The sequence below is a fragment of the Oncorhynchus nerka genome, linkage group LG26, assembly GCF_034236695.1.
Source record: "Oncorhynchus nerka isolate Pitt River linkage group LG26, Oner_Uvic_2.0, whole genome shotgun sequence".
NCBI lineage: Eukaryota > Metazoa > Chordata > Actinopteri > Salmoniformes > Salmonidae > Oncorhynchus > Oncorhynchus nerka.
Window position 1 is genome coordinate 12,558,501 of NC_088421.1, and position 23,530 is coordinate 12,582,030.

Below are 23,530 nucleotides of genomic sequence, written 5' to 3' on the forward strand. Positions count from 1 at the left end.
TGGTGTTCGCCACCAATAAAGATGCAGCGTGATAAAGAGGCCATCACTTGTGATCCTAGAGGGCAGCAAGGTCAGCAGCTGGTTACCATGGTTACCTTTTGGAACAACTTATTTCCAGACAAGACACGTCTTGCTCCATTCTAATAAACCAAAAACAATAGTAACAACTCATTTCAGTCAGTAATGCCTACCAAACAGCTGACCCTAAAGTCCTGCAGGTCTTATCAAGCACCGCCGTCATCATTCAGGCTAAGGCGGCTTCGCTCAACAAAAACGAGTGGGCGAGGGGCTGTGTGACATCACTAATTTGTTGTGCTTCAATGGAGATTTGAGGGTTAGGACAGAGACTGAAAGCTAGCTAATAATTGATTAGCTAGTGTTCCCAAGACAGCCAGAACAATGCGGTTGGGCATACTAGAACAACATGATTTCCCAAAGAATGCAAAGAAGGATCTAGGATGGAAAAGCTATTTTTATTTGTCTTTTTTCCAACCTGATACAGGTTACATTGAGATGTATTTCATGGTGTGGGGTCTCAAACCAACAGTTTAACAAGAGTGTCTGACAGATCGCAACACTAGTGGATGGAAAATCAAAGTTGTTTTTTTAATCTATAAACTTTATTCATTTTGCAGATTACACATAAGACTTAGCATCCTGGGTCTTTCTTTGCCTTGTGAAAACCAGGGTGTCTTAGGAGCCACTGACGGTGGGTCGGGAGGGGGGCGCTAGAGTTAGCCATGCTGTCATTTCCATGGGTGAGTGAGACTGTTGAAGGCACAGCAGGGCTGCTCCCACTCCCGGCTCACACACATGCACCCACACATACATACACATTAAGATCCACACAAACACTTGCACTCTCACACACACGCGTATGTGGGGTATCACTGGTCAAAGCCCCAATGGTTGGAGGGGATGGAGTGAGAGAGACGGGAGGAGAGAGGGGCTGGGACCAGCGCTGTCGCCCATAACACACTGCGCAGACAAAGACGCAGACAGACGGCGGAATGGTGGATCATTTTGCGTTCTTTAGCTGGTTGGAGAGCCAGTCGAGGCCCTCGTAGAGGCCGTCCCCGCTGGTAGCGCAGGTGGCCTGGATGTACCAGTTACGCTGGCGCAGGGAGTGCAGGCCCAGCTTGTCTGTGATCTCCGCTGCGTTCATAGCGTTGGGGAGGTCCTGAAGAGTGGAGAGAAAAGGGTTAACCCAGGAAAACATGCGTCTGCAACAGACCTTCACAAGCCATCTTAGTATTAGAGGTCGACCAATTTAATCGGCATGGCCGATTTCAAGTTTTCATAACAATCGGTAATCTGCCTTTTTGGATGCCGATTACATTACATTCCACAAGGAAACTGTGTGGCAGGATGACCACCTGTAACGCGGGTGCAACATCAAAAGGGCCTTGTGGCTGCAAGGAGCCAAGGTAAGTTGCTAGCTAGCATTAAACTTATCTTATAAAATACAATCTTAACATAATCATTTGTTAACTACACATGGTTGATGATATTACTAGGTTAACTAGCTTGTCCTGCGTTGCATATAATCAATGCGGTGCCTGTTAATATATCATAGAATCACAGCTTACTTCAACTTCGCCAAACGGGTGATGATTTAACAAAAGCGCATTCGCAAAAAAAAGCACAATCGTTGCACAAATGTACCTTACCATAAACATCAATGCCTTTCTTAAAATCAATACACAGAAGTATATATTTTTAAACCTGCATATTTAGTTAAAAGAAATTCATGTTAGCAGGCAATATTAACTAGGGAAATTGTGTCACTTCTCTTACGTTCAGTGCAAGCAGAGTCAGGGTATATGCAACAGTTTGGGCCGCCTGGCTCGTTGTAAACTAATTTGCCAGAATTTTACATAATTATGACATAACATTGAAGGTTGTGCAATGTAACAGCAATATTTAGACTTAGGGTTGCCAGCCGTTCGATAAAATACGGAACGATTCCGTATTTCACTGAAAGAATAAACATTTTGTTTTCAAAATGATAGTTTACGGATTTGACAGTATTAATGACCAAAGGTTCATATTTTTGTGTTTATTATATTATAATTAAGTCTATGATTTGATATAGCAGTCTGACTGAGAGGTGGTAGATGGCAGCAGGAGGCTCGTAGGCATTCATTCAAAGAGTACCTTACTGCATTTGCCAGGAGCTCTTAGCAAATTTTCACACACACACACGAGAGAGAGACAGAGAGCGACAAAGAAAATGTAAAAATCATCTGAATAATCACTATTGGCTTTTTTTGGTCCTCAAATAATCGGTATTGGCGTTGAAAAATCATAATCGGTCGACCTCTACTTAGTATAGAGGGAGTCCATTGTATGACCTTGAGTTGAACTACTAGTATCTGCAAACCATATGAATAACAATACTGTACTACCAATTACAGATGCAGTTTACTGGTGAAGCCTTGGGCTGCGTTAACACAGGCAGCCCAATTGATCTTTTTCCCAATTACTGGCAAAATATCTGATCTGATTGGTCAAAAGACCAAATTAGTGGAAAAAAGATCACCCGTTTGTTAGTTTCGCTCTGCTCAGTGTAAAATTGCGCTCTGATTCCATTTGAAAGAATTTCACGCACTGCTCACGCCGAAAACACTTGATTTAAGTGGCCTACTCTTTACGCGTCAAGCTAAAATTACATGTCCAGGGTAGCAGGTAAAAATACCTACTGTTTTCCTGACACACTAGTGTCTCTCCCCAGTTAGTCAGTTCACCTGTTTGTTAGCGAACACAAGCAGCACAGCGTCTCTCAGCTCGTCCTCAGCCAGCATCCTTGTCAGCTCCTCCCGCGCCTCGTTCACTCTCTCCCTATCGTTACTGTCCACCACAAAGATCAGACCTGAGAGTAGCAGAGGGAGAGAAAGGATGGAGGGTGAGGAAAATATGAACATTTACCCGGGACAGTCTCAACTTCACTGTTTCTGACTTTGAGATGGTGCTGAGGGAGTTCTGGTGATAGTGTCCACTCACCTTGGGTGTTCTGGAAGTAGTGCCGCCACAGAGGCCTGATCTTGTCCTGACCGCCCACATCCCACACTGTGAAGCTGATGTTCTTGTATTCTACCGTCTCAACGTTAAAACCTGAGAGAGCGAGAAAGATCAGTTACATCAGCAACCTAAGACACTAACACTCCAAGAGGCTGTGTGAGATGACATATCAGCAATCCCAAACAGGCAAGCTAAGTCACTCCCTTAACACAAATGTCTGTATGAAATGTCTTTGCCCGAATGTAGCTGCAAATTAAAATGTATATTTTAATAAAATACACAAAGTGAATGAACATCTACTGGAATATGAAATGTCATCAGCCTTGTGTTACATTCCTATAAGGCAACATTTATTTCAGGGGGGGCTGTAAAGCTCCATTCATTCCTATATTTAAAAGTCACTTAATCCCTATGACAACAGCCACACTGCAGGACGTTGCCTGCCTGCGGGAGCTCTGCAGCTGATGTAGGTAGGCTACACAGTGCCCGACCCACGTCTCCTAATGAAATCCATGTACAGGCAGACTGTTGGCCTTTACAGGGGCCCACTCATTGCTTCAGAGCCTGAGGGCAGCTCACGGCAGCTACTCTGGGCATGTGGGTAGTGATCAGGGTTCAGATGAGATGGGGACATTCATTTCCACTCCCCTACAACTAAACAAACAGGAGCCTAGATCTCATGAAAATCACATGGAACAAGTTATTGGAGGAATATTGGGGAGCATTTCAAGAGGGGCTTGTACCTAGGTGAGGGGTGTGTGATGACAAGGAGTAAAAGGGATAAGGCTAAGCTACTCACCGATGGTAGGGATTGTGGTGACGATCTCTCCCAGTTTGAGCTTGTACAGGATGGTGGTCTTGCCGGCAGCATCCAGCCCCACCATCAGAATCCGCATCTCTTTTTTACCAAAGAGATTCTTAAACAGGCCTGCAAACATGTTCCCCATCTTGGCTAATCTGGAGGAAGGGAGACAGAAACCAAAATGGTTAAGCTAGAGGTCGTAAAACATTCATTATGCCTAACACCAGGCTAAACTGGCCGTGTGTGTGTGTTCACGTGTTCGGTAACACAAAAGCTCAATGACGTATGTGAGCAGTGTGGATGAAAAGATTCATTAACATGAAAACGTTGAAATATTCTGCACTGCTCCCGCATACAATGTGGGTGGTGTCGGATCGGTGTAAAACAAGACATTTTTTATGAATCAATTTATAAATGTATATAGAAGGTACCCATCCTTGGTAGTTTCATTAAGATTTTTGACCTGTGAGGGTAATAATGTCAGGCTAAGCTTCCTTATCGCTGATAAAGGGCAACCACAGAGATTAAATTCATGAGAGAGAGAAAAAGTGCTGAGAAAAGCATTCAGTCACTGTCTGTGTTTATTTTGAGTCTTAACAATGGGCCCTCACAGTGGCGCCTCTGGGTCTCACACCACACACGAGCAGAACTTGGCTGATGGGGCTGCAGGTCGGTGACGTTCTGACTGGCAGGCAACTGTTTACTCATAGCCAGGAGCAGAGAAGTGGATCACATGACTGGCAGAGCACTGACCAGAGACACGATCCAGGGGTAGAGGCTGGTTACAACATAGCATCACCTGAACACCTATTGCCCAACACCCACCAGGCAAGAACACAAACAGGCTCTGTAACAGCAGCCACAACGATTAGAATGTAATAGCCTAGTCAGTCCCAAATAGAAGCCTACATACATGTCTAACACAACACCATAACTAATTCATGTTTTTTTACTTAACTTTCTCACTGTTGAAATGCGTTTCTAAATGTACACGGGTCTTTCCATCAATTTGGTGCCTTTTGAGAAGTGTAACTTTTACATAATTTCAATTTAATGAAAAAATAAAAATCCTCCCTCAAGAGGTACATTTTGTTTTAATAGTGCCTATTACATGCAAAATAAAGTAACAGGGTTGATGATTTCTTCTGACATCAACCATAAAATTTGGGGCGGCAGGTAGCCTAGTGGTTAGAGCGTTGGACAGGTTGCAAGATCGAATCCCCGAGCTCACGAGGTAGAAATCTGTCGTTCTGACCCTGAACAAGGCAGTTAACCCACTGTTCCTAGGCCATCATTGAATATTAGAATTTGTTCTTAACTGACTTACCTAGTTAAATAATGGTGTAATTTTTAATTTTTTTATAATAATATCCACTTGTGACAGGGAAACTTTCACAGAAACATTTGTTCAACCGGGAGGGGCAATTGAATGCAAGCTTCACACAAAAAAATACATTGTTACAACATTTCTAGTCTATGGGTAACTGGGTTGACATGTTATGCTCGACCCGCTCAGTTTTGCACCACAAAATTGCCAAAAAGAGTAGAATCAGCTCATCTGCTTTTACTCTAAGATATTACTATTAGATGTTCAATGTTTTAAAAGACAGTGTCACCATATTAAAATGAGAGTTCAGTTCACATAACAGGGTTGAGGGACATACTTAAATGAATCACATAAATAATCATCTTCAGAAATAACTGTCTAGCAACAAAATGACTAGGACTTTACAATGATGCTGAACCATGAAGACGTTTAGGGATTAAGTGGGTTAAAATCTTCATAGAAGTGAGAGTTGACAGAGGGACGTCAAAATGCTGCATTTTAGCACTTTAGCAGATTGATTGAATTGTCCATGTTGTCTATAATATTAAAGGGCACCGCATTTAAAATAAAAGGCTTTTAAAATCCAATATTGGTACACAATTTCTACTTAAAATATCGAAGGGCACTCTTTCATGGAATGACCCACAAATGTATAAATTGTTAACTTTCATTTTGAATTAGGCAAATTCATTGCAATAACATTCATTCCTATTATTCAGTATGTTGCCAAGCACATCGCAGAATCATGTGATTTAAGACACAGCTTATGATGAAACAGGCTCACTACATCAGACAAATAGTGTATCCTAAACACCATGACAAAAACAGATTCATATTTGAGACAAGTTAGCAGTCTTAATACAAACTGGACAAGAGTAGGGGACAATGGGACCACATTATAAAATACCCATACAAGTGTTGTAGGTGAAACGAAGAGCATGCAGTCTGAGCTCAAGTAAAAACACACAATGAGGCCAGTGATGTGGCGAATATAGGTCAGCGCTCAGAAGAACCAGAGTACTAGAGGCTGGATATGGGAGAGGTAACAACACACCTGTAAGCAGAGACACACTGCTGAATTAACCAGGAGAGAGACAGGGAAACAATGATCCTGTCAGGGCAAATAGGCTATTGAACACTCAGGTCTTTCTCCAAAGGACAGGAATGACTTTAAAATAATGGAACACTATGATGTTGAGCAAATCCCTCCCACTAGCACATGGCTACAAATGATAGCATAGGATAACACCAACACGGTATTATTACACTCCTTCAAGACAATTGTGTGGCAAATGGTATACAAATGAACATAATTCATAAAGGTGTTCTTTGGTGGAAACATGCTGAAGCCATTTAAATATGACACACGCCTTGGCACTTCTGAAAAACTACACAACAACCGTAGGCAAACAAAAGCTAGGAGGGGTGTGATTTGAGTTCTAACATCATGAACACAGGGAGTTGTCAGTTTCACAAAGTGCCTTCCTGGATTCAGAATGTGACAACGAATCTAGCTCTAGCCAACAGGCATTCCACAGAGGGGAGTTCCAGAACTAGAAAAGCTCATAGCTTGCAGATTTCTAATGACATCACAACAATGGCAGCTCATTTGAATCAGGATTGTCCACCCTGTTCCTCAACTAAAGCAAAGCGGAAGTGCTCAGAATGCATCGTCCTCTGAGGAAACAGGAATAACAGGGGAGGGGTATGGGAGGCCAGCAGCAAGTCAGAGAGTAGTTAAGTGAACTTATCACAGTATGCATGTGATATAGGCTGCCCGAGGTAGAGTCTTTTGGGGTGCATTGGCAGTCAGTGTTAAGGGGTTCTAAAAGAGGTGCCAGTTACCAAGAGATGCTCATAAAAAATTAAAGAGCCCATGTGGATTAATAATTGACATGCCAAATGACAAGGGGGTGGAACATGTGATGTACAGCCTACTACATACAGTACACACATTAATATTGAGGGAACACTAGGGACAGCAAGGGGGCTCACTTTCTGGTTGGACAGGCAAATAGTGGACATTTTTCTTTTAAGTCTAGCAATGTTTTTCCATAAGGGAAAGTTAGGCATGTTGGGGTTAACCTGCTCCACCAGTTGTTTGATCAGCCCCTCATCAGGACCTGAACAAAGTATGAAAATCTGCCAGATTCCTGGAGAACTCAATGTTTGAAAATGGAAATGTATGGAAGACAGAGACATGGGTGTCAGTCATAAATAACACAAAGATGTGTGTAGCTTTGCATGCATCTCACACACTATTTTGCTTCAGTTGTCTGTCCATTAAAATTATTTGGGCCTAACATAAGGTTTTAGCTAGTTAGCTACATTAATTTGTAACACTAGCTAGTGACTAACCATGTGACGGGTTCAGTTTGAAGACTGACCATCCAGTACCAACAGTTACGCTAGGTAAAGCTTCCCGGCACAGTTTAGTTACCCAGCTAGAAGGCCGTAGAGACCACCAAGTCACCTTACCGTTTAACCCACATGCTGGTTAACTACATTCATTTAGAGACGAGTTTAACGTTGGTTAACTAGTTAAACGGCGGACGACTCAAATCTCAATCCACGTAAATTAACGTTACGCAGTCAGAAAATAGGCGTAGCTAGCTAGCTAACGTCAATTTTGCGAAGCGGCTCGACATAATGCCTCCAAATAGGAGGAAGCTGAATGTCCAATCACAATGACCAGCGAATACTTACTAACACAATTCCAGTAAAATTAGCGGAATAATGTTTTCACGAGTTTTACAGGTCGTGAGAATATAATGCCGGGCGAGCTAGCTAACGTTAACTAGCTATTGACGGCAGATGATCCTCGTTTGGTTTGAGTCTACGCATTCGTTGTCAAAGCTTGCGTTCAAGCCGAAAGCAAATAAGCAATCGTTTGCATTCCAGGTCCTGAATTTTTTTTTAAATACTACGAATTACATATATTATATTGCTACGTTGTATACATGTTTTACCTTTTAGTGGCGGTTTCTCGATCTTTCTTTTACGCTCCTATTCACCGCTAACAACAAAATGGCGTCTTTCACAAGTGTCAAGAAAGCCGCGTCATGGACGTTGCACATCGTAAGATCTTCACCAATCATATTATCCATGCAAGTTACAAAAACGTACCCTGCTGTGCTGCGGGCCAATCGATGAAACAACATTTAATGTTGAGGGCGGAGATTTTACAGAAGGCCCTCCTCCAGTTTGCCCTACAAACTGAAAGACCAGTCAAGCTTCCCGGAGGATCAAGCATCCCCGCCCCATATTTCCGGCTTCAATGGAGACCGGAGAAATTTGCCACTGGCCCAACCCATCATCATTGGGGAGGATAGCAAACAAAACAAACCGGTTGCAATGGTTCAATCCAGAAGAAAAAAACGTCCGGAAAATACAGGACCATGGGTGTGTATAGACTTATATTGGATATGGCAAGCAAGTGCTGCCTTATAGCTAGGCCACGTACCCATAATGGCATAGAGATCATAATCTCAATCAATAAGCAACAGCCTACAATTTACATTTCTGATCAAAGAATTCCAGCCTGTTTCTGTCATTCATCTTTTAGTTAAACAGCCTGAAAGAGTCAGAGCCAACACCATAGAAATAGGAATTATAATACAAATGAAGTAATTTAATGGGATCTCTATGGCCAACACTAACAAGCATTTCGCTACACTCGACAAGCATTTCGCTACACTCGCATTAACATCTGCTAACCATGTGTATGTGACAAATAAAAATTTGATTTTAACATGCAAGGTCTAAAAATGACAGCTCGGTCTATAGGACCAACATGTAGGTAAACTGGAGTTGGGGGGCCCCTGGAGGTGGGCAGAGGGGAGAAGTGGGTTGCGAAGTTCAAGGTGCATCAGGGTTCAAGCGTTCATCAAGGTTGTTGGGGTCATCGTTAAAGGCTCACAGTGTGTGTTGTTCATATTAAATCCACTAGATGGGGCCGTCTCCATGCTGCAGTCATAATGTCCCAATAAATCCAAGCCAATAGTTTCCGTTTCGTGCTTCCTTTCCATAAATCAACCACTCTGAAATTATAGACATATGCCTATGTGAGTGCAATATCATCAGTTGGAAGTTTGTCCACCTTTCATGTGTTTGTGCTCATGGTTAACTAATTCAGGTGGTTGTCCGGTTCCCTCAGTTATGCAGGTGTCACACTGAGCAGACAAAGAGATCTTTGATTACCCATTCATCCACATGGGGGTTGTAAACCAGAGTTGTTGTTGTTGCTGTTGGACATGAAGTGAATAAAAGGGATTTTATATGAAAATAGTCTATGGACTGAGACATCCTGGGTGGTAGGCAGATATATCTACAGGTGTCATGAAGCACAGAATATCATTTAATTAGGGGGTATAAGCCTTGAAATGCAATGCATTAAAATACAAGCTTATTGTTGATGTTTGTCTGTATGTGTTGTTGTACAGTAATTACTTATTCACCGTGACTAGGCAGTGAGCATGCCACTTGTTATTAGTTTGTGTGTTGTCTAGGGCTGGCTATCCCACAATGTGTTCCTTCTCCTTGCAGGTGTTTGGTCAAGCGCCCACATGAGCATAAATATATTACAAAATAAAGATGTAATTCGTTTGAGTACAAAAACGTATTTATAGAGGTTGTTCCCTGCTGCTATGAAACAGTAAGTAAGAATCAAAGAAAAAAACACTGTTAGGTAGAGAAATTTAGATTGGAGCCTTGGTGGTTTGTAACCATTATGACCAAAATGAAAATAGAGTTATCAAGAAGGAGACAGACCATCAGCGAGTCTTTGCTGGCAATGGAAAATAGTCAGCAAGCAATGGTGGAGATTCAACTGTATAAAAGTATGTATTGCTTAATAGATGCCTATGTAATCCTATACCTATAATCCAAGATCCATTTTTGCAATAACAAGTGTATCTGCATCTTTGTATTTGTAGGCTATGTCTACCTTCTCAGGCAGCTACAGAACTTCTTAAAGGAGCACACTTGGTTATAGTCAGCCACATCCTATAGCCTATAGTTATTCTGGTATATGCCCATACACTTGCCACTGGTGTATCCACCATAAACATGGCACAGTAGATCTGTCAGTGGGTAGAATGAAAATGCACCAGCAAGTTTGAATATGAGGCACAGTAATGACAAAACTCAGACGAATGCTCATCACAGCCAGGTAGATTTGCTACCTGTCACTTCCATCTAAGTGGGGGGCGTTTCCATGGTTGGGGCGGGACGACAAGGGAGTCCAATGGGCGTGTGGCACGATGATGCGCTCCCCAGAGGCCTTGCCTCCCTTGGGACCGCGCCTGCCGCAGTGGACCGAAGTTTGTGTGGGCCACTTAGGAGGTGAGCCTGCCAGACGGCACAGACTTTCCCAGTGCAGAATCAGCGAGATGAAGAGCAGCGTCGACCCGTCATCATGTGCTCTAGGCTCCCAAGGACCGCCTGCCTACTGCGACTCATTGAGCTCTGCATCCTCCTCTCGCACACTGCAGCATATTTTGGGTCAGCCACAAGTCTTTTACTGTTTTGTCTCTGAAGATTTATTGTCTTTTCCTTACTTCTAACATATACAGCAGATCGATGTCTGTAGGAAATAATGCATGTGATGCGACGTACATTGCCTGCCTATATGCCATGGAAGCCCAGCGTTCCATGACTATCGTGCGCAATTACGCACGAGACCATAATGTAGGACTGTAAATGTTGACTTGTTTGGATGTTCAAGTCCACAGAGATGACTTATGATTGCATTTTTCTGCTATCTAAAAGTAAACAAAGTAGGCTAGTTTCCAAGGCTGTGTGACAATTTTTCAAATAGGCCTACATCCTTATGACACATCTACAAATTGTAATAATATTATTGATAATTATTAATTTGCCAAATACGTCTCAGAGCAGAATATTTGAATATTTAAGAAATTCTTTGTATGATCTATGACTTGCTGAGAGTGTGAATGGTTTCTCACGGTCTCTTGACCTCTCGAGTTTGGCACTACCTCAATTCTCTCACTTTTTGGCAATAGTCAAAATTTGTATGAGGGAGCTAATTTCATGCATAAACAGATTTTTTAAATATTTTATTTTAAAATGAGAATCCTACACTCAGTTTCCTTTTTTAACATTATTATGTGGTTTTATTAGGCACATGTTGGTAGGACAGACGAAGTCAAATATAGGCCGATATGTGCGTAATTTTACTTTGGAAGCAAATTTAAACATTTTGATATGACTTACTACGTTTATACTTAATTGCGCGTATACATGTGTGTAGTGTGTTGTTAAAAGCTTGTAGAGTCAGCAAAAACGATACATATTGTTTCTATTTATAGGCTATGGCTCTATAAACAAAATGTAATTGTTATGGACACATGTTACAGAAATGACTCTGGAACAACATGTTTTCTTTATTCCCAGGACCACCAGAACGTTGGGTATTATTTATAGGTATTATAGGTTTATAGGTTTATGTTTTCTTGATAAGATTATTTATATGACATTTTCCTTTTGAATTTGGTAAGGTCAGTGATAACTATACTGCACTGAATGTATACATTTGTCTCCTTTGAAAGGCTGACAGGCCGAGAGCCCTTGGTCTTTTTGCCTGCCCCGTTCTCCAATGAACCCCCAACGGGAAAAGCTCACCTAAAACAATGCGAGCAGATGACACTGGCCCGTAGGCAGAAACGACTGTGTCGCCGCGAGCCGGGTTTGGCGGAGACGCTGCGTGAATCAGTGCGCCTCAGCCTCTTGGAGTGCCGCTATCAATTCCGGAACGAGCGCTGGAACTGTAGCTTGGACGGCCGCGGGAGTCTTCTGAAAAGAGGTGCAATAATATGTCATCAATTCACAGAGTTCCATGTATTTACACACAGAGAGATATGAGGGAAAGATTTCCATCTGGAGGGACGCATCATGGGAAGCAAGTAAACATGTAGGCCTAATAGCCTAGACTGATGTTGTGTTGTGAATATCGTAAGTTTCAAATTACTACTTCATGATGCAAAGGATTTCTCAAGTGCAACAATGCAATCGATTGAAAATGTAAGTATATTGAATTGATCAATTGACTGTTGTGGGGGTAGGTGAGTGATCTCAAAATAATGAGCCAGGCTAAACTCTAGTCTATAGCCTACAACAACAAAAAACTCCACCCCTTATAAAATCATTTTAGAGCATGCTTATGCTATCAGCACGAAGAGCCATGAACAGGTCAGCATGGAGTTAATTAAGGGCTGAAGAGCCAAAAAGCCCGGTGCGGCGGGGCCTACGAGGGCCCAGTGGTTATTTATATCTCGGAAACCCGCCCAGTTACCAGAGGAAAAGGGCGGCGTGATTACTCACTTTCATCTAGGGGGGGAAAATCCTTCCTAGTCAAAATAAGAATTAATTGGATTAAAATACATCATAGCGATGTCTCTGGGCTAAGCAAATAAGTGCGAAACCAAACCACCGGGAACAGTCAGCAGACTGTTTAAATGGAACACTGGAGTAGAAACATGGGAGTAGAATGTAACCAAAATATGTATCTCATGAGCTTGGATGATAGTCTAGTCTTTGCATGTCTGGGCTTAGCCAATTTACAAAGAGTAAACAACATTTACATTTTTATTTTTATTGTAGACTATTATTAATTGTTGATGTCATTTGTCTATTCCAGGCTTCAAGGAGACGGCCTTTCTTCTTGCGGTGTCTTCAGCGGCATTGTCCCACGCACTAGCAAAAGCTTGCAGCTCAGGCCGAATGGAGAGGTGCACGTGCGATGACTCCCCAGGAATACAGCATCGCGAGGCATGGCAGTGGGGGGTCTGCGGTGACAACTTGAAATACAGCACCAAATTTCTCAAGAAGTTCTTGGGCCAGAAGAGGGTCAGCAAAGACCTGAGGGCGCAGATCGACTCCCACAACATTAACGTTGGAATCCGGGTGAGTGAGTGTTGACATGTGCATAAGCTCAAGCAAAACAACAAGAAGCCCATTAAGCATTTGTGAGTGACACTATTGTGGCATAAGTTAATTTTTTCATAAGAGAAAGGTGTAAGCCTATGCCAGTAGTGAGTAGTTTCCTCCCAAGCATCATAAACATATCAGCCAATAACAACTCACTTTTAGACCTACCAGCAGAAGACAACCCCAACACTGCTTACCATACAACGCACTCTTCAAACAGAGGCAGCAGGGACTGTGTGACTTTACCAGGTCTTGCACTGAGTCCTTGCCCATATATCTCATCCAGTGCCAGTAGTCCACTCCCCCTGCATGGTGTCTCCCTTCCTGTAGCCCTGGTGGATAGATAGCTACTGGGCCTGGGCTGGTTGAGGCTGAGGGAGGCAGCAAGTACCAGGGATAGGAGAGGAGGCTGTCAGATCCCTGTAGCCAGGTGTTCCAAGGCAGGCATGATAAAGCTTGCTGTGCGGGCCCACAGAAAATTAAAGGTTTCCCGTCAGAGAGAACAATTATAACTGTTGCCTCTTTTAATATACGAGCAAGCATTTTTTCCACTTACTGTATGGCGCTGAACTATGCTCTTCTCCATAAATCCACAATGTTCATACGTTAACACTATGTGTGTATTTCTGTGTGTAGCTTAGACACAGCCAGCCCCAAGGCTCTTCCCCTTTACCTTTCAAACTGAGGCAGCAGGCCCTTCAGAGGGAGAGAGGGAGAGATAAAAACAACAGGATGAACTGAAGTAGTCTATCTTATCTTATCTTTATTGAGTGTGGTGTTTTCCTCACCTTCCACCTATCCAGCTCAGTAGAGACCCGGAGGTGGTTGTTTTTTCACAACACCCCCCTCTAACCCTCATCCCTCAGTAATGTTCTGAGATGCCCCTGAGGGGTTCATACCTGTGTAGGGCGGAACTCGGCAGAACTCTTCAACCCTGAAGTAGCCCCTGGGTCTCCCCCTCCCCGTAAGGATGACCCCCATGCCGCATGACCTGTCTCTGGCCCCCACCCAGTTAGAGTCTCTCTGGCTGAGTGCCTCAGCGCTGGTACCCCCACCCCACCACCACCAAGCTCAGTGAACTTTTGAACGAAGGCAGGACACCATCCTTTGGCCTTCTAACCCAAACTCTCTAACTGTTTAAACTCTTATGATCGTTTTCCGTGCACACACACACACACACACACACACACACACACACACACACACACACAAAGAACAAGGTGGAAAGATTCTGCTGTCTGTCTGTGATGCCTGTCTCTAATGCCCCAGGCTTCATAGGAGAAAGAGAGGAGAGAAGCAGTGAGAAAGAGCTAGTTTCAACACATTGAAAAAACGAATCCGCAGGCGCTGTCTAAATGCGAGACGTCAGGTGAATGAAATACTGCATGGCGAACAGTCTCCCTAATCCATCATCTCAACCGTTCATACTGAGTTAAACTAAAGAATGACTAGCCCCATACCATCTGACCCCCGCCCCACCAACCCACCCTGCAGGAAACTGTCACGGCGTCTCCGGTTCCTGTGCCGTGCGGACCTGCTGGAAGCAGCTGTCCCCGCTCCACGACACCGGCGGTTGCTCCCAGGTTCCGCACGACACGGCCGTGCGTGTGCTGAGCGTCACCAACGAGGCCACCGGAGAGACGGAGCTGGCGGGGCCGCGCCGCCACGGCCAGAGCCACCGCTCCACCGACCTGGTGTTCCTGGAGGACTCCCCCAGCTTCTGCAGGCCGTCACGCTACTCTCCCGGCACGGCCGGACGCTCCTGTGCCAAGGACACCAGCTGCCAGAGCCTTTGCTGCGGGCGCGGCTACAACACGGCCATGCACCTCACCACCCTCTCTTGCCACTGCCAGGTGCGCTGGTGCTGCCATGTAGAGTGCCAGACCTGTGTCAGGGAGGAGGAAGTGTACACCTGCAAACATACCTGAAAAGGGGGAGAGATGGAGACAAAAAGAGAAAAAGATGGGGAGAAGAAAACGAGAACATTCAAAATGGCAGGACTAGAACCACTCAGACATTACTCTTGATAAATTAAAGGGTTTGACTTTTAAACATACCCTTACAAATGCCTGTTTTGAACTGAGAACTGTTTTGGGAAGCATGGAAATGGAACGAGGTCATAATGTTGTTGGTAGTTTGCCACTTGTTGGAATCGAACATGCGTTGTCTCCTCAGAGGAGGCAGTATCAAGACCACTTTCTGCTTTGCTCTTACTGAATGCACTGACATCACAGACCTTAAGTGAGAGGGAGAGAGGGTTGCCTTGCTGGACAGTTATGGGCAGGGAATGGGCTCTTCACAAGGTACTGGAATGGACAGTAGGTCACCATCATTGTTTGGCAACATCATCTCTGTGGGAGCCCTGACAGTTCCATTGGTCCTGTCCTCTTGTCGGTCGGTTTTCTTAGTCCGTTTGTCTTACTGCTACTATGCTGTAGTGCTTAAATCAAGATTTAGAGTATTTCCAAAGTGGCAGAAAATGCCAGAAAGGAATCTAGAGCCTCTTGACGTCTCATTTGCTGTTTGCTGGTCTCTTTGTTTGCTGTGAGAGCAGTCTAAGGGTTCATTCATTGATAATAGAAAATAAAGCACTTATGTTGGCTATGTTATGTGTAGTAATTTACTCATTTGCTTTAAGGTGAGAAATGTATCTGGGTCAATACTGATATCCACCACACACCTTAAAAAGTCCCATTGAATCACTGGATGTCTGAATATGGAATGCTAGTACAGGTTGCCATAATCACAGTGAGTTAGTATGTCATTTATGACTAAACGCAGTCATAGGGTTATTGTGTGGTAAAGTAGACCCGTTGTCTCTTGTGAGAATGTCTATGATAATACTACATGTTTGACATTGTTAATACAGTAAAGGAAAAATGCAAAGGAAATTGCACTCAAACTAAGGAAACTCCAAACACTGTCCTTAAAAACGGCTATGCAAAGATCTTCTTTTGCTGACACTGTAAAGAACTTTGCTCTATTTTTTATTTATAAGTGGGCATGTCTGCACGCACTGTGCTGTGCTTTCAAGTGTGTTCCCTGACCAAATCAAACCGTTTTCTCTACAGTCTAATTCAGGGCACATCTTTGTTCGCTAATGTCTTTGAAATGGCCCAATCATGCTGCTTGTTTTCTCAATTACCAATCAGAGAAAATAGCAGTATTTGACTCCGCCATTCCTCCAGCTCTCCATGCCAGACCTCTGTGTCTGTCCGTGGGTTAGGGTTGAAGGTCCATATCTGCCCCTAGGGTTTTTAGGTACCCATGTATGTTTCCAATATTTTTTACAATCGTTTCAGTTCCCTGTGCCAGTGTTTATTTTCTTGTTTATGCAGAGATAGAGTTATGTACATGGATATACGTGATATCAGGCTCAAAGCATATTAGACAGTGGAATCGTATATATCTCTACCTCATCTGGTCTTTGGGCAATTATCATAATGATTTATTTGCCTTGCAAATAGTTCTTGTGTCTGTCACGAAACTAAAGTCAAAACTTTTAGATCAATGTACAATTCCTTTTAAACTGGGTCATATCTGTATACTGTAACAATATGATTTACATTTTGACATACTGTATATTCTTATTTAAAGCAATTCAAATAAATCAACATATACATTTGTAAAAAAATGTCTTTGTCTCCATTCATAGTTACTATAAGTAATGATCAAGCTTGTTACCTGTTACTATATTTTACTTTCTCATCTTAAAATGAAAGTACGGGGAGCCTTGTGCAGTAACTTCTCTTTCTTTCATCCTGATCAATTTGTCATCCTTTCTCTGTATGGCTTTCTCTCTCTCTCTCTCTCTCTCTCTCTCTCTCTCTCACGCACGCACACACACGCGCACACACAATCACAGAATCACAGTCACAAAAGCCACGGCCAAACACCTGCCCTGAGCTCCACACACGAGCAGTCTCTCCAGCAAAACCACTTCCTGATTGTGCTGCTCTGCCCTCCTTTTCATCTGAAAGGACTGTGGTCTCAGTGCATCACTCTCAACCACCAACTGCCCAACACATGCAGGGGGAGGAGGCAGCACGCACATACAGGTGTTCTGCCTCTGGCACAACAGGCCAGCCATGATGACAACAATAATGATGATGATGTCCAAGACGATGATGTAGAAGAATGTTGTCTGCAGAATGTTTTTCCCCCTTTGACCTCAATATACAGTGCGCCCCTCAAAGGGTAAAGGTCATATCGAACGCTAATGATTAGAAATGAAATATTCGTGCCTGTGAGAGAAGGCTCTCCACTGGGAACCAAATCACACAAAGGCTTATTGTTTTGAGATATTGCTACATTTACAGACTGTGTCGTGTCCTGGAGCTTTTGATGTTTATCTCCGATCACAGTGATTAGACATGAGCATTCTCTGCTCCAACATAATGAGCTCTGCTCTATTAAAACATCAACAGGTCACAGGTTGACACAAGCAGACTGCTAGCTCATATATGACGCCACATAATGACTGTTTATCAATATTTACCTTTATTACATATAATTGCTTTACAATAAGAGGGGGGTGAAGAGGGAGAGAGAAAGGACGGGAAAGCAAGAACAAGACGGAAGGAGGTGAAAGAGGGGAGAAAGGGGAGAAGAGAGATATGGCGAGAAACATAAAGAGAGTCGATGGAAGGATGAGACGGGGGTCGTTTGGAGCCCAGGAGGCTGATCTCCTGCTGCTGCTGCTGCTGTTGTTGTTTTATAATGAACTCCTAAAGCCTTCATTTCCCCCACTGCCCTGAGTGGAGGGGGCTGCTGAGTCCACTACCATCTTCTCACGCACAAGCCCCCAGGGACAGGACTGAGGCAGCTCAGAGTTGGGAGTCTGGGGAGCTTCAGAATGGGGGGGGGGGGGTAAACATACACGTGTGTGTGATTGTATTTCTATGTGCAGACTGAAAACAGCAAGGTGAGGGAAGATAATTGTTTTTGCATATGTGTGTGTGTGTGCACCTGTGGTTAGCATAATGAGAGTGGTGTTCGTGTGTGTTTATAGTCCCAGTGTTCATGTGCGAGTGTGTGAGGCTGGCCAGGAAGGCTGGATGTGCTCGAACTCTTCACTGTCATCCTGAAACACAACAGAGGCGTGAATGACATACACAATGTAGGGTGACGGTGGCAGTAACACTATCCGCCCTGTGTCTCTGTTGGCGGGTTCAGTGGGCGGTGACTATGCTGGGCTGGGCTGTGGAAATGTGTCATGCTCTGATGGATGAAGATGAATTGAGCTCTGAGCCTGGACATTTTTGATTCATGTATTTGTATGATACATTTGCGTTTTAGCGAATGCCCTTAACCACAGCAACATACACAGCTTTCAGGATTATACATTACTTATTTGTACAAGTACAACAGATGTTAACTGGAGCATAGTGGGTTAGGTAGCTAGGTACCTTGCTCCAGGATACACATACATACAGTGGGGCAAAAAGGTATTTAGTCAGCCACCAATTGTGCAAGTTCTCACTTAAAAAGATGAGAGAGAGGCCTGTAATTTTCATCATGGGGTACACTTCAACTATGACAGACAAAAATGAGAAAAAAATATCCAGAAAATCACATTGTAGGATTTTTTATGAATTTATTGCAAATTATGGTGGAAAATAAGTATTTGGTCACCTACAAACAAGCAAAGATTTCTGGCTCTCACAGACCTGTCAATTCTTCTTTCAGAGGCTCTCTGTCCTCCACTCGTTACCTGTATTAATGGCACCTGTTTGAACTTGTTATCAGTATAAAAGACACCTGTCCACAACCTCAAACAGTCACACTCGAAACTCAACTATAGCCAAGACCAAAGAGCTGTCAAGGACACCAGAAACAAAATTGTAGACCTGCACCAGGCTGGGAAGACTTGAATCTGCAATAGGTAAGCAGCTTGGTTTGAAGAAATCAACTGTGGGAGCAAGTATTAGGAAATGGAAGACATACAAGACCACTGATAATCTCCCTCGATCTGGGGCTCCACACAAAGATCTCTCACCCGTGGGGTCAAAAATCCCAAAACCACACGGGGGACCTAGTGAATGACCTGCAGAGAGCTGGGACCAAAGTGACAAAACCTACCATCAGCAAGGGCATTGAAGATGAAACGTGGCTGGGTCTTTCAGCATGACAATGATCCCAAACACACTGCCCGGGCAACAAAGGAGTGGCTTCGTAAGAAAGTGTTTCAAGGTCCTGGAGTGGCCTAGCCAGTCTCCAGATCTCAACCCCATAGAAAATCTTTGGAGAGTTGAAAGTCTGTGTTGCGAGCAACAGCCCCAAAACATCACTGCTCTAGAGGAGATCTGCATGGAGGAATGGGCCAAAAATACCAGCAAGTGTGTGAAAACCTTGTGAAGACTTACAGAAAACGTTTGACCTCTGTCATTGCCAACAAAGGGTATATAACAAAGTATTGAGATAAACTTTTGTTATTAACCAAATACTTATTTTCCACCATAATTTGCAAATAAATTCATTAAAAAATACAATGTGATTTTTCTGGATTTTCTTCTCATTTTGTCTGTCATAGTTGAAGTGTACCTATGATGAAAATTACAGGCCTCTCTCATCTTTTTAAGTGGAGAACTTGCACAATTGGTGGCTGACTAAATACTTTTTGCCCCACTGTACATATAGCAAGGTCCCCTCCTTTAATTTGAACCCTCGGGTCAAAAGTCTAGTCTCTGTCACATTTCCTCCTCTAAGGAGAGGGTACTGCAAGGATAGCATCAGTGTGTATGCCCAAACCACCAAACCAGGCCACACCCTACCCAGCCCTGGCAAAATGGAGTGGTGAGCAGGGCGATGGATTGAGTGAAGGGAGCGGGAGAGAGCGAGAGGTTGGGGAATACGGCATGGGGTAGGAATTTGGAATGAAATGACTAATGCAATTGCTCAACCCACAACAGAACATGCAATGCCTAGAGCCATGACAGGGCTGAGTGCATACCTCTATGGAGGGCCTACCACTGAAGTATAGGTGGCTGGATGGGGGAGTTATTACTGGCGGTTGACTGGGAGGCTGTTGATGAGTCTGGATACAAATAGGTGTTAGGGCAACTTGTGCTGTAGTATGGGTGTCAGCAGAGGAGACATGGGCATTTTTACTGATGACCTTTGAAGGCAAAAGAGCTCTACTGAAGGTTCTATAGGTAGAATTCACAGGTAGAACTCATGAAAGTCCCACGTGAGAGAATACCTATGCTGTGTTTGTTTTGTGTAGCGGAGTTTTTACGACATTGTTTTCTGACACTGTCACGTCTCAAACAGTGCAGTTTTCCGTGCAGAGGTTGAAGTAGCACCCTGAGGGAGACCGTGTGGTTCCTCGGGAGCCGAGCAAGGCCTCAGAGACAAGTACACAGAGGAGAGAAACATAAATAGACAGATGACAACAATTGCTTTAGTGAATTCATTTCACACAGCAAAGATGCCTCCCATCCCCTCAGCCTGTGTTAGCCCCCAACCCCCTCCTCAACTTTTTTTGTTGCTGAGAATATTCCTTCACGGCAGGAAATGCAAACGTGAACTGCATTCAAGGTTTAAAGGCTTTTAAAGTTTGTAATTTCCACTTAAAAATGTCCGATTTGATTAGCCTAACAAAAAAATGCATCAACCCCTTCAAAAATGTCCATGAATTATAATCCACATAATAATTCACATTTCCTGTTGCTGCAGGATTATTTTCCTGCTGGAGCAAACTTGCTCAAATTAAGATCCTACATCTGTAAGCCCTTGGCAATCCTTTCCTCCATGTCTGAGGGCTGCTGAGGGCTGGGAAACTGGTGGGAGGCTGTTCCCATGAGCCCCATGGCTGCAGTGGAGGAACACCTGGAGCACCAACACAGCTGTTAGCTCTGCAGCTAGGGTGATAGGAGACCACGATAAGCCCTTATACCTCCCTATCTGTCTCCCCCTTTCTCTCAGCTCCATGATGTGCACACAAATACAAAGAAGTACAACACACACACACACACACTACACTGACACTCTCACACAAAACCACACACATTCACATAGACTACATACACACACACACACACACACACACACACACACTTTTACACTAATCATATGCTGCTCATATTCTGTTCTTTAATTTACTCCTACTATTTATCTATAATCTGATATCTGGATGCCTAGTCACTGTACCCTGCCTTCATGTACATATCTACTTCAAATACATCTGCACATTGATCTGGTACTGGTACTCCCGTATATCTCCATTCTTGTGTATTTCATTCTCTTGTGTTACTATTTTTCAACTTTGCATCGTTGTAACAAAGCATTTCACGGTTAAGTCGACACCTGTTGTATTCGATGCATGTGACAAATCAAATTGATTTGACACACACACACACACACACACACACACACACACACACACACACACACAAACAGTGTAGGCCTGACCTCCATTACAAAGCACAAATAAAGCTTTCCCAGATCAACAAAGTCCAGAACAGGAAAATAGAGATAAGGTCCAGAGCTCTGTGTTCTCAACACATGACATCTGGTGCTGCTATGAACTCATAAGTGTATTCATACTGTATGGGATATTTACATTCATGTGGTATCACCTGAAATTCTATTTGATTGTAAACTAAAGATTTTTGTTGTTGAAAGATTACCCTTTGTACAGATGTAGGATCTTATTATGAACCAGTTTGCTACACCAGGAAAAAAATCCTGCAGCAACAGGACATGTGAATTATAATGTGGATTATAATTATTGGACATTTTTTGCCAGGCTTGATACATTTTTCATTAGGGCATATCAAGTCTTACATTTAAAGTGGAAAATACAAACTTTTGAAGACTTTTAAACCTTGAATAAGTTTGCATTTCCTGCTGTGTGGGAAAATTCTCAGCAACAAAAAAGTGATCACATTAAGATCCTACATCTGTAAAATCAAACCTCTAAATTATTGGATAATAATCAAATATGTGGACATAAAAGTGTTAGTTGCGATATCCACATTTTCATCATAGAACCAATTCATTCATTTCAGTATCACAATTAAAGTATTCATCAATCTATCATCTATCTTTTTCTTTTGACTTCCTCAAAACCACATTTTAAGACTCATTGACACATATGACTTGATGATGAGTGTGTGATTAAAACCCTGGTGCATGACTGTGGGTAGGAAGCTGTCACTCTGTGTAATGCTACTGGCAGGCAGGGGAAGCCGGGTGAGGTGCTATGTTGTGCTCCTCTCTGTGCCATGTTGCTGTTTACCTTCTCTCCCTGGGAGAGCAGAGTGCAGGAGACGGCATGTCATCCAGTCATGGGGATGGACATGATCTCTCATCCTCACCGAGACAGCAGAGCGGATGCTCCGGGGTCTAGGTGTCACCACTCCTAGGTGGTATGGCCACAGGGCTGTGTGTGTGTGTGTGTGTGTGTGAGGCTGACAGCTGCATGATCCATGCTCCCTGTGCTCTCTCAGGCCAGAAAGGCAGCAGGTGGGGGGAAGAGAGAGAATGAGAGAGGAGAGAGAGAGACTCACCAGTATCTTCAGGGCAGTCATTTCACCTCCTCCTCCTCTCTCTGGGTGGGCACGCCCCTCTCACCTCCACACCTCCATTACAGCCAAAGAGCAGAAACAAATGCCAGTCGAACCCCTCTCCCTGGTCCCCATAGACAGAGACCTTATGAATTCTCCCTCTCTTTTTTGACAGGTACTCATCTGCTTTCATTCAACCTTTCATCACGGCTTCAAAGACAAACTGATAATTTCCTCAGGAGAATGAGAAGATCAGTTGCCTTCCAAAATTACTGGTATCCAAACATCGTTGCCCTGAAGCAATTTAGCTCGTCATAATTGGGCTCTTCATTTTGTCTCTCCGGTTTATGATTGTAGAGTTATAATGTATTATTTTGCCTGAAGGATCGTTCAGTGCATTAAATATAAGTGATTTAATAACATATAATTTTCCCTTTATGTTTTAAAACAAAGGCATAGGGGACTCATTCAGTGGGACGGGTGAGTTCCTCTACCTAACAACAGTGCTGCTGCCATGGTGTCTAGCCAGGAGAGGGAGACTGATCCGGCTCAAAATCCTCTAGTTCCAGGAAACTGCTTTTGACGGCCCCAGGGATCCAGTGCTGGCATCAGGAAATAGGGTGTCTTACTGGTGGTTCAGAAAAGGGGCCACACACACACACACACACACACACACACACACACACACACACACACACACACACACACACACACACACAAGACCTATCCTGAAAACCACAACAACAAACCCTAACTCAACCCTACCTACACATTCCTTCTTTGTCTCTTTCCCCATAGGTGGGTTCAGTGACTGATGTACCTGAATGTAACAGAACAGGGGAGTTTAGCAGGAGCGGGGTTGAAACGGACACATGATGATGACTTGGTCAATCAGAGTGAAGTGAGCAAGCTCCACATCTGGAG

General features: G+C 43.5%; 3 protein-coding genes across 3 annotated transcripts; 2 read left to right on the top strand and 1 right to left on the bottom strand.

The window, feature by feature from the left end:
• Positions 1 to 454: 454 nt before the first annotated feature.
• arf2a (ADP-ribosylation factor 2a) lies at positions 455 to 8,227 on the bottom strand. Its single transcript, XM_029635825.2, has 5 exons — positions 8,120 to 8,227; positions 3,821 to 3,978; positions 3,004 to 3,114; positions 2,748 to 2,872; positions 455 to 1,180 (listed from the first exon to the last, which is right to left on the bottom strand). Exons 2-5 carry the CDS (start codon positions 3,966 to 3,968, stop codon positions 1,019 to 1,021), a joined length of 546 nt encoding a protein of 181 aa, XP_029491685.1. The 5' UTR covers positions 3,969 to 3,978; positions 8,120 to 8,227; the 3' UTR covers positions 455 to 1,018.
• Positions 8,228 to 10,234: 2,007 nt separating this feature from the next.
• LOC115110302 (protein Wnt-9b-like) lies at positions 10,235 to 14,205 on the top strand. The gene is made up of 3 exons (XM_065010100.1): positions 10,235 to 10,652; positions 11,720 to 11,973; positions 12,808 to 14,205. The coding sequence occupies exons 1-3, from the start codon at positions 10,567 to 10,569 to the stop codon at positions 13,086 to 13,088; spliced, it is 621 nt and encodes a 206-aa protein (XP_064866172.1). The 5' UTR covers positions 10,235 to 10,566; the 3' UTR covers positions 13,089 to 14,205.
• LOC135564980 (protein Wnt-9-like) lies at positions 14,068 to 15,025 on the top strand. Its single transcript, XM_065011061.1, has 2 exons — positions 14,068 to 14,128; positions 14,592 to 15,025. The coding sequence occupies exons 1-2, from the start codon at positions 14,068 to 14,070 to the stop codon at positions 15,023 to 15,025; spliced, it is 495 nt and encodes a 164-aa protein (XP_064867133.1).
• Positions 15,026 to 23,530: the final 8,505 nt, after the last annotated feature.

What these genes read in the sequence shown, in the direction of transcription:
- arf2a (XM_029635825.2), bottom strand. Translation starts at nt 3,968, where the DNA reads ATGGGGAACATGTTTGCAGGCCTGTTTAAGAATCTCTTTGGTAAAAAA. An exon ending in CTACTTCCAGAACACCCAAG is followed by an intron (nt 2,873 to 3,003) that starts GTGAGTGGACAC and finishes TGCTACTCTCAG; the next exon opens with GTCTGATCTTTGTGGTGGAC. An exon ending in TTGTGTTCGCTAACAAACAG is followed by an intron (nt 1,181 to 2,747) that starts GTGAACTGACTA and finishes TCCACTCTTCAG; the next exon opens with GACCTCCCCAACGCTATGAA.
- LOC115110302 (XM_065010100.1), top strand. Translation starts at nt 10,567, where the DNA reads ATGTGCTCTAGGCTCCCAAGGACCGCCTGCCTACTGCGACTCATTGAG. An exon ending in CACACTGCAGCATATTTTGG is followed by an intron (nt 10,653 to 11,719) that starts GTCAGCCACAAG and finishes CTCCTTTGAAAG; the next exon opens with GCTGACAGGCCGAGAGCCCT. An exon ending in CGGGAGTCTTCTGAAAAGAG is followed by an intron (nt 11,974 to 12,807) that starts GTGCAATAATAT and finishes TGTCTATTCCAG; the next exon opens with GCTTCAAGGAGACGGCCTTT.
- LOC135564980 (XM_065011061.1), top strand. Translation starts at nt 14,068, where the DNA reads ATGACCCCCATGCCGCATGACCTGTCTCTGGCCCCCACCCAGTTAGAG. An exon ending in GTTAGAGTCTCTCTGGCTGA is followed by an intron (nt 14,129 to 14,591) that starts GTGCCTCAGCGC and finishes CCCACCCTGCAG; the next exon opens with GAAACTGTCACGGCGTCTCC.